This window comes from Mytilus galloprovincialis, chromosome 13, assembly GCF_965363235.1.
Source record: "Mytilus galloprovincialis chromosome 13, xbMytGall1.hap1.1, whole genome shotgun sequence".
NCBI classification, from domain to species: Eukaryota; Metazoa; Mollusca; class Bivalvia; order Mytilida; family Mytilidae; genus Mytilus; species Mytilus galloprovincialis.
Genome location: NC_134850.1, coordinates 31706967 through 31721314, shown reverse-complemented (window position 1 = coordinate 31721314; position 14348 = coordinate 31706967). Strand labels below are relative to the sequence as shown.

Below are 14348 nucleotides of genomic sequence, written 5' to 3'. Positions count from 1 at the left end.
TAATTATTTATAAAAATTCTATAAAAGATAATCTCAGGTAAACACTCGTAAATTAGCATGTCATAAATCAATATAGTGGTCAGTGACTGGAAATTTAATTACACGTGTATTGTCAGATTACCTCTTCAATCCATTTAAATGCCGGAGGTTATGTTTTGACATATGTGTATTAGTTCGAGATAAACTATGAATTTTGAATGCTTTTATTAACCTTGGGACCGTTAATTTAGTTCGACTCAACCGAAATTTCGACTCATCCAATTTCGACTCATCAGGAGTCGAATTACATACATTTATATGGAACAAAGTTCGGGACCACGTGAAAACTTCGACTCATCCGAAATTTCGAGTCAACCGAGTTCGAGACAACGAGAGTTAACTGTAATAAAAATTAAAAAAATATTATGTAAATCAATATACACACTTTGGCCTTATTATTGAGAATACTAGGAAATTTAATGATGCTAGAAAACTTATTGCAGTCTACTCTAGTTACATGTTGAATCCCTTTGGACCAGAGAAATAAATTTTAATCAAGCAAAAGTTCTAGATATAAGGAGTAAATGTGTTAATTCTCATTACTGTTGAGGGTCGAAACACCCTGTTCGAGTTATCCATAATTTTGCCTGAAATGTTTTCTTATATCTAGTTAATAGATAATGAAAGTCAACAATTATAAAAAAAAAAGCTTGAAAGACTGTTTTTAGCTGTATAGAGACTTGGAATCTTCAATCCCAAGCATAAATATTATACAATTATAGCCTTTGTATGAGGTCGATACGAGGTTATATCGACCTAAGAGAAGCATATTGACTGAGGACGAAGTCCGAGGTCGATATGCTTCTCTAGGTCGATATAACATCGTATTGACCTCAACCAAAGGCTACAATTGTTATATTATTAATCAACAACTATTGCATGAACAATGTAAAATTGGGGATTTCTAGAATGTATTTTTAGTAACATGCTGTATGCCCTGTGCAATATGCTGTTTTTGACCTAAGAAAAGCTTAACACAACAGCATTGGCATGCAATCTGAGTAAATACAAATGTACATGTGATCAAGTTTTAACGAATCACAAATCCTTAAAAATATTCGATTAATAATATATCCCTATATTTATTTGATCATTGTATCAAACATATTATCCTATGTGGTTGTGACAATTGGGTAGTAATAAATATTATTCCGAAAAGAAAATCATTAACTCTTATGCATATATACATGTATTTTCAAAGACTTGGGGACTAAAAATCACTTCAAGTTTTGGATATTCAATTTTATACATATATTTGGTCTCTAAACTATATACAAACATACCAGTTTTAACAGATCATAGAAGGTATCCTCTTTTCATAGAAATGTTAACACATCTTCATGCATTAAAATCATAGCAGGAATATATTCATTTGCTCTTTATAAACAAATGTTTTACATTTTGGTTCACAAACCTATTCTTAAATGGTGAAACATTAAACATTCATTATGTCTCTGAAAACTGTTATTCACCTCTGTTATGTCTGTACAAATAGACAATAATAGTGCATTGACTTGATATATCAACGATATAAGGATGATGCTTAGAAACGGGGAAATGCAAGGCTCTGCTGAGCTATTTCCCCGTTTCGGGCCGAATCCTTATATCGTTGATATGTCAAGGCAATGCAATATTATTGTCTTAATATTGCAAAATAGAAAAAAACTATTTTCAATTGTTGTTTAAGTGTTAAATGCTAACAATTTGATTTAAATATTGGGGAAAATCCGCCTTTAAAAAGGCCTCATGTCAGGTGGAGAAATAAACAACACGGCAATGAAATTTACATTACCTATAAAAACCCGCAATCAATGGTGAATGAATTCAACTTAAATATCAACAATAAGCATAAAACATAATGATTGATAGGTTTCAAACACAAAAATTTAACAATTGAAAAATGTTTTTCCCAAAATTGTAAAAGAAATAAGTTTGAATCGTGGTACGTCTCGTTGAATACATTGGAAACAAGAACAGGTTGTAGAGGTCTTATGAATAATTAAATATAGTTTCGGCAACTTCTATTTAAATATTCATGAGGAAAAGTGATATCGGGTAAGTGACTGTATATGACATAGAAATATACAGTCACACATTTTGACTGCTCAAATAGAACGAGTGCAGTATAAATAGTAATATTTCCTACTTTATACACTCAGAAATCCTTATTTAAGACATTTAAGCATGTACAATTCAGGGAAAATCAAAACAACTTTATGTTATTAATATATTGTTGCTAAGAGGTACACTTAAAGTTTAAGGAAATTATATTTCACACGTTTAATTTCATTGTTATCAACTTTTTTTCTTTTTTTGTTGATTCTGGCTGGTCAAAATGAATTAACACTTCTTAATTATTTTTTTTAATTTGTTCTGATACACTGTTTTTACAATTTGATTTTTTTAAGCATAATGTCATTCTTTATTTTCAGTTTAGACAGTTAAGTTGAATTTTCACATTTTTAAAATTGCGGTCATATATTGGTATCACGTTGTCATTGTCGTCATCTCAAGACATTTGGTTTTAGCACAATAACTTTAGTAAATAGAAATCTATGAAAGTTTAACACAAGGTTTATAACCACAAAAGGAAACTGGGATTGATTTTGGGGGTTATGGTCCTAACAGTTTAGGAATAAAGGGCCATAAAAGGGCCCAAATAAGCAATTCGCACAGGCACAGTGTATTGCACAAAAAGCAACAAAAAAAATAAGCAAAAAAAAAATATGAATTCAAATCATATAACCAATTCTAAGTTCTTTGACTACAGTTATTCTGTGTCATAAACCTATTTATTATATGTGTCAAATATTTAATAACAATCCAAATTCAGACCTGTATCAAGCGTGAATATTGTGTGCATTTTTGCCCAAACTGTTCAGGGTTGGACCTCTGTGGTCTTATCCAGTTGCGCCAGGCAAAGTAATTTATTGACATTTTAAATTCAAGAGTTATGCCCTCCTGAATTATCTTAAACATAGGGATTTATTTAGTTTCAAAATAATGAACAGATAAATATGATCTGGACACTTCAGTGCCGAAAGGTAAATTTTTGAGTCACTTTGACATTATAACGGCTAACATTTCTTACCAAAAATAACCATTTGATGCATGGGTTTTGGTCAAAAAATATTTTTGAGCAATATCTTTACTCCAAAATCATATTTCACACTTGTTAACATTTTAAAATAAGTCAAGTGAACTAAAGCCTTTTGGCAATACAAGCTGGTAGAGTAATCAGGATTGATACAGAAGTACTGTGGATTCATCTTTTTTTTGGTGGGTATCAAATTATCAATTTAGGTTGATTGGGGAAAAAATGCATTTTCAAGGATATTTGACTTAGTGATTTACAAAACTCTAAATACATTTTTAAGTCTATAGAAATTTTTTAACTCATAGGATATTTGAATTTGTGGTTCACCTGTCCCCACAAAACCCATGAACAGTGAGTGGTGTCCAACAAATAATAATGAATCCAAAGTATGTTCCAGTTGTCTAAAAACCTTATTAATCCTAAATATAAAAAGACAGCAATTTAATTGGAATTAATGAAAATTTTTAAAATTATTTCACCAACATGATAAAAAAAAAATTTTATAATTCTGTATACTCTCATGACCACATTTGATGTACTCAGCGATTGTTTCCTATATATAATATACTGAAGAGGCCATTCTAAGTGGTGAAATATGTTGACACATAGAAAATTATTTCCTCTCTGTTAAACCAGGATGTTGTTTTCTTTTTATAGTTTGGATTTATTTACATCTTTGGTAAATGTATGTTGTATCTTTTTCAGCAAAGTTGTTGCTCTACACCTGTAATTATCAATGACAACATATCAAAATGAGGCTATTATGGCAGTTTTGACTGTTTTGCACTTAATATAAGATATTTAAAGCCCTAATGCCAATGTGTAGGAGAAATAAAAAAGTTTAAATGCTGACATCAACAAACTAATTGTTTTATGAACATCTGAAAGATATCATAACAGTAGATTTTTAACACTTTTTGATTTTCGTTTTTTAAGGAGCCAAAATTTGGTCTTATCATAATGTCAGACAAAGACAAAGACAATGTCTGTATGATAGTGAATGTTCCACTTGACTACCAGTTAATCTTTTTAAATATAAAAAAAAAATATCATTGACCATAATATACAAGTTGGATTTAAATTATGTAAGGAAGTAATTACTTAAAACAGGAGACAGAAGAAGGAAATTTTACTAATCAATACTTTTTTTCTATTTTCCACATTGAAATTTAAATAAGTTTTTATTCTTGGTAAAGTAATAGATACTTTAAAGATTTACATCACATCTATTTTTAACAAAAATGTTCTAAAGTGTGCATTTTAGTATAACTATTTTCATTGTAGTTCTTGAAAACATATTCAAAAGTTGGCACAAAATAAGAGGCAAAGATTTGACAGTTGAACCATACTATGATGCATTTCATGGAGAAGTAATAGCAGCACTGAAAGGAATGGAAACAAATGGTCATCATGGTCATTATTTGACTATGATAGAGAGAAAATCTGGATATGAATCCATGAATATTAGAAAAGTTGAAGAAACCGTTGAAATAAGGAAAGATAATGTTGGAAATAGAACTAGTAACAGTTCCATAAGAATTTTGTCAGCAGACATGACAGAATATGAAGATGACGAAGGTTATCAAATGCCATTGGCCTCTGGAGGAGGTGACCAAAGGAAAGATTTTGAACAACAAAAGCATAAAAAGTTTACAGAAACTACAAGATCTGAGCATATCTATTCAGAAATTTATGAGGATGATTTGCCTCCTTTACCAACAACCCCTCGACCTTCAGTAAAAAGATCAGAGGTTGCTGATGAATACAAAGAAAAAATAAATATGGACAAAGGCAAAATAATATTGTTAAAAATCAGAGGATTTAGCAAAGAATGTGCAGCATGCCAAATAGACTTGAATTCTGATAAAGATGAAATCATTTTTATTGGTTCACAAGACGTTGTGATGGCTGCAAAACTACACATGTATGAATGTTTAGAAGAATCTGTTGAAGAGACAAAATATGTTTCTAAAGGGTTTGCTGCCATATTGAAGGAAAACTCATCTTGGATAAAAGAAACACTAAAAAAAGAGAAAGTTCACGCTTATTGTACTTTAAAGGATGATAAAAAGGATGCCAATTTGCTCTGCTGTCAAGCATTTTCTAAACCTTTGGCAGAGAAAGGGATAAAGACAATCATGGCAAACTTAGAAAAGGTTGAACTTCCTTACAATGAAGGACATTTTAAATATGTTAACTCAAAAGAGTGGACTGATTTAGTATCAAAGCTGAAAAATCAGAATAAAGTTGAAGTTGAAATGATCAAGGATAAGAAACTTATTGTTGTCAGTGGCAAAAAAGGTGACTTTCAGACTGCTAAAGATTTGATAAAAAAAGAATTGAATAAACATCAAGAAGCCAAATCAGAAAAGATTGAAATAAAGGGAAGTAAATCTGTCTGTTTTGATCATGGAATGAAGGACAAATTAGAAAAGATAAAGTCTGATATAAGGTGAGATTGCTAAATGTGTTTTTATTGGCGTGTATGAAAAACCATGAAATTACAATTTTTCACCAATACAAGCAAAATAAATGAATCCACAGTATTTTATATGTTCTAGCTATCGTAGCCTTATACAGCTATGGTCATATTCTATCTAGCCCAATAGAATATCACATCTTTTTTTCTTGAAAACTACATAGACAGTTATATAAAACAAAGTTTTTAGTTATAATCTATTATGAGTTTATTTCTTAAACATTGTTAAACTAGGTCAGAAATTTCCAAAAATGTAAACAGTAGAAGATATATATTCAGACTTTTCGGTTTAATTAAATGCTGTTTGCCTAAAACCTAGTTACATTTATACTGAGCTATCTAAGTTATGCTAAATTTTAATTGATATGAGAAAAAGATAGGAATCAAATGTTATAGAAAATAATGAATCCAATCAAGCAACATTATTACACAGATGAATGATAGTACTTAAGGAATGACTGTAATATTTTTTCTGTCTATGAAGAAATAACATAAAAAATTTGGTGCACACTGAATAACGTGCATAGCGGGTTATTTAACAGTGTGCAACAAATTTTTATGTTATTTCAAATAGACAGAAAAAATATTACAGTCATTTCTTAAAATTTAATTCAGATTTCTAAATTCCATTTTAAACCGTAGAAAACCTCGAAAAAACGTTGATGAAGTTACGGTCACATGACTAAATTATGTCTATGGGCTGATAACAAAATAACGTCAGCCAATCAGAAGACGTGTTACATCTAAAATTAAATTATTTTAAGTTAATAGGAGAATTTATCAGAATATTTGAGACTGCAACCTAGTTTTGTACTTGTCTTCTTGTCAATAGGTTAAGAACTATGAAATTGATCATGCATGAACATTTTTATTCTTTCAAAAACCACAAAGATTGTTTAGGAAAATAAACTAATATTAACTTAGAAATAACATTACATTAACACTTCACAGTAAAAGAAATGGTAGTCTACAGTACAAGCATGATCCTCGCAAGCAGACGACAGTTATAGAACTGAAGGGAGATTCTGCCATTGTGGAAGATAAGAAAGCAGAGATTTTGCAGTTGGTAGCTTTAATATGGCAAGGTCCAGTGGATCTTCAAAAGATAAGTAACAAAGGTGAGAATACATTATGGAAGAATATATGTAAAATTATTAGGATCACCAAGATCGCCTCAGTAATGCTCAGAGATTTGGTGGTGGTATCCCTTATCACTTTTATCTCTGTATAAACACTTGACAGGAAAATATCATCATATATGGCTTTATTACGTGAGTAAAACAAATTATCAGTCAAAGGAAAACACTTCTCCAAGTCTGATTTCTCACCAAATGTTTTTTGGATTGCAGTATAAAGACAATACCAATAGATACAGGAAGATGTGGTATGAGTGCCAATGAGACAACTCTCCATCCAAGTTACAATTTATAAAAGTAAACCATTATAGGTCAAGGTACAGCCTTCAACACGGTGCTTTGGCTCACAACCCTATATTGTTGATATGTCAACTCAATACCCTATTATTGTGTATCTATGACAGAAAAGTAGAAGCATAATTTCATTTTGTGGAAAAAATCCCATACAGTATTTCGAATGTTAGCAGGGATGGTTTAAGTTTATTTTGTATCATCTGGTATTAAAATTTGAGTTTGAAAAAATAGACTCCATCTTTCTAGTCAATAAAAATGATTGAAATAACATGAATAATTTGTTTACTTGGTTTGAATATTTATCTTATGATTTATGTGGCTTTTCAGGGAATGATCCTGCCATTATGTCTAGATCTTTGGACTCGAGTGGTGGGAGAAAATTTTTGTCAACTTTTGAAGAGAAACATAAATGTGGAATTGAAATAGAGAGGAAGAAAGATTCAACACACGATTTACATCCTGTAAAATCTTTGCCTGTAGTTCACGGGTAAGTTCATAGCACAGATAATAAAGTATAGGTCTGAATAAGAAACTGAAGATTAAGTACTCTTAGATCATGTAAGGTAATGCAAAAAAAAACAATTACACTTTATCAGTGGTTTCTGGTTTCTGTCATATATTAACCTTCTTCAGAAGCAGAATGATGGACTGATAGCAATGCAATATTTGTTTTTAAGTTATCCTTTACCGATATTTTAGGGTTATTGCATGAATATTGGGGAATATTGTCCCGAGTAAAATTTTATATTGCACGAGCTTGCGAGTGCAATATATGTTCTACAAGGGACAATATTCCCCAATATACATGCAATAACCCTTTTATTGTACAAAATAAATGTATAGCAATATAATGTTTGAAAGTGAAAAATTGGTTTAAACCAAGATTTTGTCATTGATGACATCATGAATTTTGAAGATTTATTACACTAGTGCAATATTAAATTAGAATTTATTGCATGCTAACATTTGGTTACTTTCTGTGGGAAATATTATATTGCTATGCAATAATATAAGTTATTCTTTTCCAGATAACTTTTTTTCTTTTTAACTAAATATCTTGTGGAATTTTCATCATTGGTACTGTAAACTTCATGCAACTGATTTTGTATATTATAGTAACATTAAACCTAATGATATATGAGGGCCTTTATTAGGACCTCATTTAAATTATCATACATAGTAGTCATTTAGTCTTTTTGTTTTGGCTGATGATTTACTGAAACATCAAGTCTTTTAAATGCATACATTATTTAAGCCTTCATCTTCATTTAACTGATTTTGAATATTACGGTAAACATTAAACAGGATGATATAGGATAAATTAGGTAATGCCAAAAACACAATTAACAGCATCTAGTGATAATTCATAGCCTTTGATTTAGGTGCTATATGGACCTTCTTCATAGGCAGAATGTTGGATTGTCCTTTAGGCTTATTTGCAAAGTGTTTCTTAGCAAACATACCATATCTATTATTTGTATATAATACAGTGAAACCTGTCTAAACCAAACCTCATTGGGATCAATGATTTTGTTCGATTTTGGCAGATGTTTGTCTTATCAAGCTAACAACACATGACTGGACTGAAGAACATGTTTAGTTTAGACAGGTTTTCAGTTTATACAATAGGTTTTACTGTTACAACTTTTACTACTACTGTGAATTCATTTATTTTCGTGGGTATCAATTTTCGTGGATTGAGGAAAACTTTCATTTGCGTGGATATTTGATTTTGTGTTTTTTCAAAAGTCTGCATTTAATTATACAACAAAATTACAATTCGTTGAACATTAAAATTTGTGGTTTTCATGTACTGACAAAATCCACGAAAATTGGTATTAAACGAATAATAATGAATCCACAGTATACTGTTTGTTCATGACTTACTTTTTTTACCAAAGAGCTGAGAAATCTGATTTACAAAGAAGAAATACTACACCAGACTTTGGCGGTGCAAGACCTAAACAACCACAACAAGATGGTCATAACAACTATTATACTTATCACATTGATCAGCTGGAAATAATTCTCAAAGAAGGAAATATTGTTCATGAAAGGGTGAGTAAAGAGTTATCAAATTATATAAGTATTTTCAAGGCTTGCCAGAGTGGAGCAATATGCATGGTATGGTGGAATCTGTATTTCTGTTTTTTTTTATAAGTAACAAAATTTTATCTTTGAAATCCTTTTTTGATGAATTTGAAGTTTAACCAACTTAAAACTTAGTAAAAATGTCCCCCATTATATTATATATCTCATTTTAATGCCAAATTAAAGTTTTGACTCCAATTTCACAGTCCACTGAACATAGAAAATGATAGTGGAAACTTCAGGTTAAAGTTTTTGGTCAAGGTAGTTTTTGATGAAGTTGAAGTCCAATCAACTTGAATCTTAGTACACATGTTCCCTATGATATGATCTTTTGAATTTAAATGCCAAATTAAAGTTTTGACCCTAATTTTACATTCCACTGAACATGGAAAATGAAAGTGCGAGTGGGGCAGCCGTATAATATGGACACATTCTTGTTTCATGATGTAACAAATGAATAGCAAGAGCAGAGATAAATCAATGCAATGTGCATTCCAATTGACTTTTGACCAATGACAGGACGGGATTGCTGATATGTCAGTTGTTCTAGTTCAACTGGTTCTTTCTTGTCCCAAAAATGTTTTTTTTTAATGTGGATATTGAGCAAGCAACAAATTAATAACCAATCATAATGTTATTCTCTAAATAATGTGGATTCAATTATTTTTGTGCATGCCACTTTTCCTTGATTGAGGAAAAATTGTATTTTGTTGATATTTGATTTCTTGATTTTGCATACAAATTTATAGAAAATACAGTAATAACCTTGTTAAAGTAGCTGCTCACCTTTATCGATGAAATCACCACCAATTGATATTCCACAAAAACTGTTGAATCAACACTAGTATACTTTTTGATCACAATCTTTTGATACTTTTATATTTGTTTTTTTTCATTTATTAGTCTGGTGTTCTGGTGAATGTTGTAGCAGCAGGAGAAAACAATTTTAATAAGAGCAGAATAACACAGGCTTTTATGAGAAAATGTGGTCCAGAATTTGAACAGGTAATTATACTTGAATTAAAACTGATCTTCAATATAAAAAAGAAGATGTGTAATGATTGCCTATGAGACAACTCTTCAAAAGAGACCAAATAACACAAAATTATCACTGTATGACCTTCAACAATGAGCAAAGTCCATCCTGCATAGTCAGCTATAAAAGGTCCTGAAATAACAAATGTCAAGTCTGAGTACATGCAGTCAACATGATTTATATTTAAATACATGACTTCATTAGAAACAAAGGATATATGGAGGATAACCAATGAAACAACTATCCATTAAGTTCAAAGAATAATATTTATGATGAACAATGACAGGTCCCATTAACAATTAGAAAAGAATAACCTATTCAAGGCCATTGGAAAACAGAAAATTGTAAGTAGAAAAAAACTATTGTCTGATTTATACCTTACCAAACAATAAAAAAACTATTATGGAGGACAAAATCCATCCAACTTTATTTTAAAGGGTTAAAACATATAGATATAATGACAGTGTAAGCACTTCATACTATCAACACTCTTACAACCCTAAAGAATTACAAAAAGAAGCATTCAATTCTTGTAGTTACATTTTTATGCTACAACCAGGGTGTTTATAATTATTAAACCAGGTTTGCTATGTGTTTTTGTGACTTAAGCTAGTACATGAACTGACATGAATGTTGAATTTAACAAAATTCCAATGTGTTATTTAAAATATCTAGCGATTGTTTTCAGCTAATCAAAACAACAGATTCTAATGGATTGTACATGTAATGTAACTTTTTCATTGTAGAAATATGTTCAAGCAAAAAAAGGAGAAGAAACCAGAAGTGTTATATTTACCGACAAATCACCTGGACTAAAGTGTAGAGAAGTCTGCCATCTTGAAATACCAAAATGGACTGGTGACAAATCGGTAATAATATTTTGAGATCCACCTTTATTCTGCGTATCCTAAAAATACATGAAATATTTTTCCGCAATCAAAAAGACGATTGAGTTATTTTCACTGTTGAAGCACTTTGTGTTACTCTTTCAATGCCGTTCAAGATGATTTTGTCTCACCTGCGAAAACTCTATGGTATGGTTGATGTCTGTGTAAACTTTTTGTATAAAACTTTATATTTCAGAAGATAGAAATCTGTGATGCTTCATACCTTGTATGCAGATAACTTATGTTACAAGGTTTCTGTCTCTCAAATGTCCATTGTCCTTGACCACATTTTCATTGTGCAGCAACAACATGTACTTCAATTTGGCATGCTTCATCTGATCTTAAAATCATATCCACTAAGTTCATTGGTCAATTTTAAGTTTTTATATTTTAGTGTCTTTTTCAAGTTCAATAAGCAATAGATATTTGGTACATGAAATCATTCTTTGGTGTACATGTCTGTCTGGTAAATATTATTTGACCTTGGCCTTTATATTTTCATTGTTCTTTGGTAAAAGTTAAGTGTTTTGGTATGTTTGTTTGCCCCAACCACAACGAAGGGGGCGTTAAGTGTTACTCTTGCCTGTCTGCAAGTCAGTACATCCAAATTTTAGTTTCTATTCTCTTACTTAATTTTGCCTCAACTTAATGTTATGAAATTTACACACAATACTTTTTACCACAAAACACAGATCAAGTTTGAATTTGGATTGCATTACTTTTACCATTCTTGAGTACACCTTTTATGCAAGTTAGGGCATCATCTATGTCCCATGGGCACATTGTCCCTTTATTTAAAAACTATAAGTGGTTGGTCAACTATATTTGGTGTATGGACTGATTGTTAGGTGTACATATCTGTCAAGTAGGTATAATCTTACCTTGATCTCAATTTCATTGTTTTTTAAAAAATGTTTATTTTATGTATACTTGTAGTAAATCCTTCATCTTTAAGACTTTTAACATAAAAACAAGACACTTGTACACTCATGTTACTTCTTTGTTAGTCTGTTTACTTTTATACCTATGAATTGTACCACCATATAATTATCTTCTGATTTTACAGATTTTGTATAAAGCAATTAGAGATTGTTTGAGGCAGTGTAGCATTAGGAACCATGATTGTGTGGCCTTTTCTGCAGTAGGAACTGGACAGCTACTTAAATATCCCGTCCATGAAGTTGTAAATTGTCTTGTTTCTGAGGCCAAGGTCACAGCTCAGAGATCAAAATGTATCACGGTAAGTTCCAACCATTTTTTTAACATCTGTATTGTTACAAGTTAGAAATTTTTTTTAAAACTTTTTGATTGATCTAAACCCATAGCTAGATACCATTTCAACCGGAAAACAAGAATGTGTCCTAAGTACACGGATGCCCCACTCGCACTATCAATTTCCCTGTCCAATGGACCGTGAAATTGGATAAAAAATCTAAATTTGCAGTAAAATTAGAAAGATCATATCATAAGCAACAAGTGTACCAAGTTATAAGTTGATTGGACTTCAGCTTCATCAAAAACTACCTTGACCAAAAACTTTAACCTGAAACTCCCTCTTTCATTTTCTATGTCCAATGGACCGTAAAATTGGGGTCAAAAGTATAATTTGGCTTTAAAATTAGAAAGATCATATCATAAGCAACAAGTGTACCAAGTTATAAGTTGTTTGAACTTCACCTTCATCAAAAACGACATTGACCAAATACTTTAACCTGAAGCAGGACGAACAAACGAACGAATGAACGGATGGACGAACGAACGAACGGAGCCACAGACCAGAAAACATAATGCCCCTCTACTATCGTAGGTGGGGCATAAAAATCTGAAATTTTGATTGACACAAGTATTAAATTACTTCATACTTATATCTTGTGATTAAACTGATGTGATGGTAAAGAAGTAGGTTAGCAAATCTTTTATACTGACCACAATACAAGTTGTAATTTTTTTTAAATTAGATTTGTGATGGCAAAAGTGACCACTGATCTATTTAAGTCATTTTAGTTTCTTGCTTTCAAGGTTGACTTTCTGAAACTAATGCTTACTAGGATTGCCAGAAGGACTTTTTTCAAGATTTAAGTATTGGACATTCATTAATTGTTGGAGTTTAGGCTTTACACTTATCCTGACTCTGGAATTAAAGATATTTAGGTATCCCTGAAAGAATGCTATATTTTTACCAAAATGTGTCTCTATATGAGGCCAGGATTTTTTAATTTGTTGGTTTACGGATCTGCCGACCTGATTTTGCCTATTTCCAGAACAAAAATAATTGACTTTTCATACTTTTTTATTCCCGCCGACCCTAACAAATGCATTACCCCTGAAAAATAAATAAATTAGCCTTTTTTTATAAAATGAAATGCATTAATCACTAACAGAATTGATAACACTTTCTGTTGTGAAAAAATGAAACTTCCAGTTTACGTTTCTAAAAATAGATAAATCAATTATTAATGACCTTGACATGTCGTTTGGACAAATATTTTTGTGGAACGAAACCCGTGTTTAAAACCAATTACACAATAAGTACGTTTCTCTTATTTGTCAACAGTCCGTAAGATGCATCTTCTCATAGAAATAGACTTGTCCAAATGTGGACAGGTGGAAGTTCAGGACATCAAGTTAAAGTACTGAATATTAACAGATCATTTAAAATTTTCTTGTTTCATAGATAATAAAAAAATTTCGTCCATTTGGATAAAAACGGGAATGCGTGACAACAGATTAACCCGATATTCTCGTTTTTTCCAGTGGACGAGTCTATTACATTTTTGACGCGTGTGTTGAAAATTATTTTCTTACCACGCTTTTACATTTATTTCTTTATCAGTTTTCGTTCTTGAAGATCATTATTCACCAAGTTTTCTGGAATTGATTAAGAGCTATGTGAATTTGTCTTCCTTTATGAAATTTAATTACGTCTTTGTCAGTGCACCCCCTTTTTTACGGGAAATTATTAGGCAATGTCATGCAATTTTTATTACAACTGAGCAATAATATTTCATTAAACTAAAATTTAAGAAATGATGACAAAATAGGATAACAAACATATTATTAGAAAGGTGAAATATATATTTATTTTGCATATCAGTTTTCTGTCTTGAAAGGTATTTTTATGCCCCACCTACGATAGTAGAGGGGCATTATGTTTTCTGGTCTGTGCGTCCGTTCGTCCGTCTGTCTGTCTGTCTGTCCGTTCGTTCGTCTGTTCGTTCGTCCGTCTGTCCCGCTTCAGGTTAAAGTTTTTGGTCAAGGTAGTTTTTGATGAAGTTGAAGTCCAATCAAC

At 31.1% G+C, this 14348-nt stretch overlaps 1 protein-coding gene across 3 annotated transcripts in view; it reads left to right on the top strand.

Annotated features, from left to right (window-relative positions):
* Window positions 1-14348, top strand: part of LOC143056383 (protein mono-ADP-ribosyltransferase PARP15-like) — a 41867-nt gene that overhangs the window by 8361 nt on the left and 19158 nt on the right. For all 3 annotated transcript variants that reach the window (XM_076229477.1, XM_076229475.1, XM_076229476.1), the window contains 7 exons: window positions 4421-5588; window positions 6567-6733; window positions 7373-7532; window positions 8947-9103; window positions 10040-10141; window positions 10919-11041; window positions 12126-12299. In XM_076229477.1, coding sequence (XP_076085592.1) covers window positions 4528-5588; window positions 6567-6733; window positions 7373-7532; window positions 8947-9103; window positions 10040-10141; window positions 10919-11041; window positions 12126-12299 — 1944 coding nt within the window. In that variant the 5' untranslated portion in view covers window positions 4421-4527. The remainder of the gene's footprint in view (window positions 1-4420; window positions 5589-6566; window positions 6734-7372; window positions 7533-8946; window positions 9104-10039; window positions 10142-10918; window positions 11042-12125; window positions 12300-14348) is intronic.